The sequence below is a fragment of the Talpa occidentalis genome, unplaced genomic scaffold (genome assembly GCF_014898055.3).
Source record: "Talpa occidentalis isolate TD23 unplaced genomic scaffold, MPIMG_talOcc4v2.1 talOcc4.6, whole genome shotgun sequence".
In the NCBI taxonomy this organism is placed as follows: Eukaryota; Metazoa; Chordata; class Mammalia; order Eulipotyphla; family Talpidae; genus Talpa; species Talpa occidentalis.
Window position 1 is genome coordinate 62,659,657 of NW_023604972.1, and position 1,858 is coordinate 62,661,514.

The 1,858-nt window shown below is 48.1% G+C and overlaps 1 protein-coding gene across 1 annotated transcript; it reads left to right on the forward strand.

Annotated features, from left to right (window-relative positions):
- Positions 1 to 320: 320 nt before the first annotated feature.
- Positions 321 to 1,638, forward strand: LOC119260804 (pyruvate dehydrogenase E1 component subunit alpha, somatic form, mitochondrial-like). Its single transcript, XM_037529884.2, is given in 2 exon segments — positions 321 to 832; positions 835 to 1,638. Coding segments are annotated over 2 exon segments (1,173 nt in total). The 5' UTR covers positions 321 to 402; the 3' UTR covers positions 1,578 to 1,638.
- Positions 1,639 to 1,858: the final 220 nt, after the last annotated feature.

The window sequence follows — 1,858 nt, forward strand, 5'->3', positions numbered from 1 at the left end:
CCAAGGCACAGGCTGGATGCGTGGGCGGGTAAGAGAATTCACCAGAGACAGAGTGGGGAACAGAAGAGGCAGACTGACGAAATACACTGCTGAGGGGAGCAGCAGGCGAGACAGGAGAGGTCTGCTCGCCATGTGGGCTCCTCTAAGTCCAGCAGGGATCCAACTGGCACTGCAGAGGCTGCACACAACTTCACAGCGCTGTGCTCAACCGCCTGCACCACCAGGGAAGCCCCGCTGTATAAATTAAACTACCCAGGCCTGTGGGGAGTGGCAGGGGTGGGGGCCTGGGCGTGGCTCTTTGTTCTTTGTGACGTCTTGAGTGTTCCGAGAAGCTGGGAGACTTAATCACAGGACCAGTCAGCGCAGATTTTGACTCTGAGACCTGGGAGAACAGCACACTCCATGAGGAAGACGCTTGCTGCCGCTGTCTTCCGCGTGCTATCGGGTGTCTCCCAGAAGCCGCCTAGCAGAGTGCTAGTAGCTTCCTGTAACTTCTCCAATGATGCTACATTTGAAATTAAGAAATGTGAGCTTCATCGGTTGGAAGAGGGTCCCCCTGTCACAACCGTGTTAACCAGGGAGGATGGGCTCAAGTACTACAAGATGATGCAGAGCATTCGTCGAATGGAATTGAAGGCAGATCAGCTGTATAAACAAAAATTTATTCGTGGTTTCTGTCACTTGTGTGATGGTCAGGAAGCTTGTTGCGTGGGCCTTGAGGCTGGGATAAATCCAACAGATCATGTCATCACATCCTATCGGGCTCATGGTTTGTGCTATGTGCGTGGAATTTCTGCTCGAGGAATTCTTGCCGAATTGACAGGAAGAAGAGGAGTTGTGCTAAAGGTAAAGGTGGCTCAATGCATATGTATGCCAAGAATTTCTATGGGGGTAATGGCATTGTTGGTGCTCAAGGACCCCTGGGAGTTGGTATTGCACTGGCCTGTAAATATAAGGGAACCAATGAGGTCTGTTTGACTCTGTACGGGGATGGTGCTGCTAATCAGGGGCAGATAGCTGAAGCTCACAATATGGCAGCTTTGTGGAAATTACCTTGCATTTTCATCTGTGAGAATAACTTCTATGGAATGGGGACATCTGTTGAGAGAGCAGCAGCCAACACTGAATACTACAAGAGAGGAAATTGTATCCCTGGATTAAGAGTGGATGGAATGGATGTTCTGTGCGTTCGGGAAGCAACTAAGTTTGCAGTTGATTTTTGCAGATCTGGAAAGGGGCCCATACTAATGGAGCTGCAAACATACCGTTACCATGGACACAGTATGAGTGATCCTGGAATCAGTTACCGAACACGAGAAGAAATTCAGAATGTAAGAGAGAAGCGTGATCCTATTATGCTTCTCAAAAATAGAATGGTAAACAACAACCTTGCCAGTGTTGAAGAACTGAAAGAAATTGATGTTAGTGTGCGGAAAGAAATTGATGATGCAGCCCAGTTTGCTATAACTGATCCTGAACCAAATTTGGAAGAGCTAGGCCATCATATCTACAGCAGTAATACACCTTTTCTAGTTCGTGGCACAAATCAATGGATCCAATTTAAGTCTCTCAGTTAAAGGGAGCCTGAACATTAATTTGATTTTAGTCCATGGATCTTCACCAACTTGGAGGAATAAAATCCATAAAACATTAAGTCTTGTAATTTTTTATTAAAAGAGATTAAGAGATTATGTATGAGATTAAGAAATTAGGAGAATGGGCCTCCCTGGTGGCGCATCGGTTGAGCGCTGGGTTGTGAAGCTGCCCGCAGCCTCTGCAGCGCAGGTTCAATCCCCGGCTGCTCCGCGGCCACTGGCAGAGAGTCCCACATGGCGCGCAGACCTCTCCTGCCGCCCAC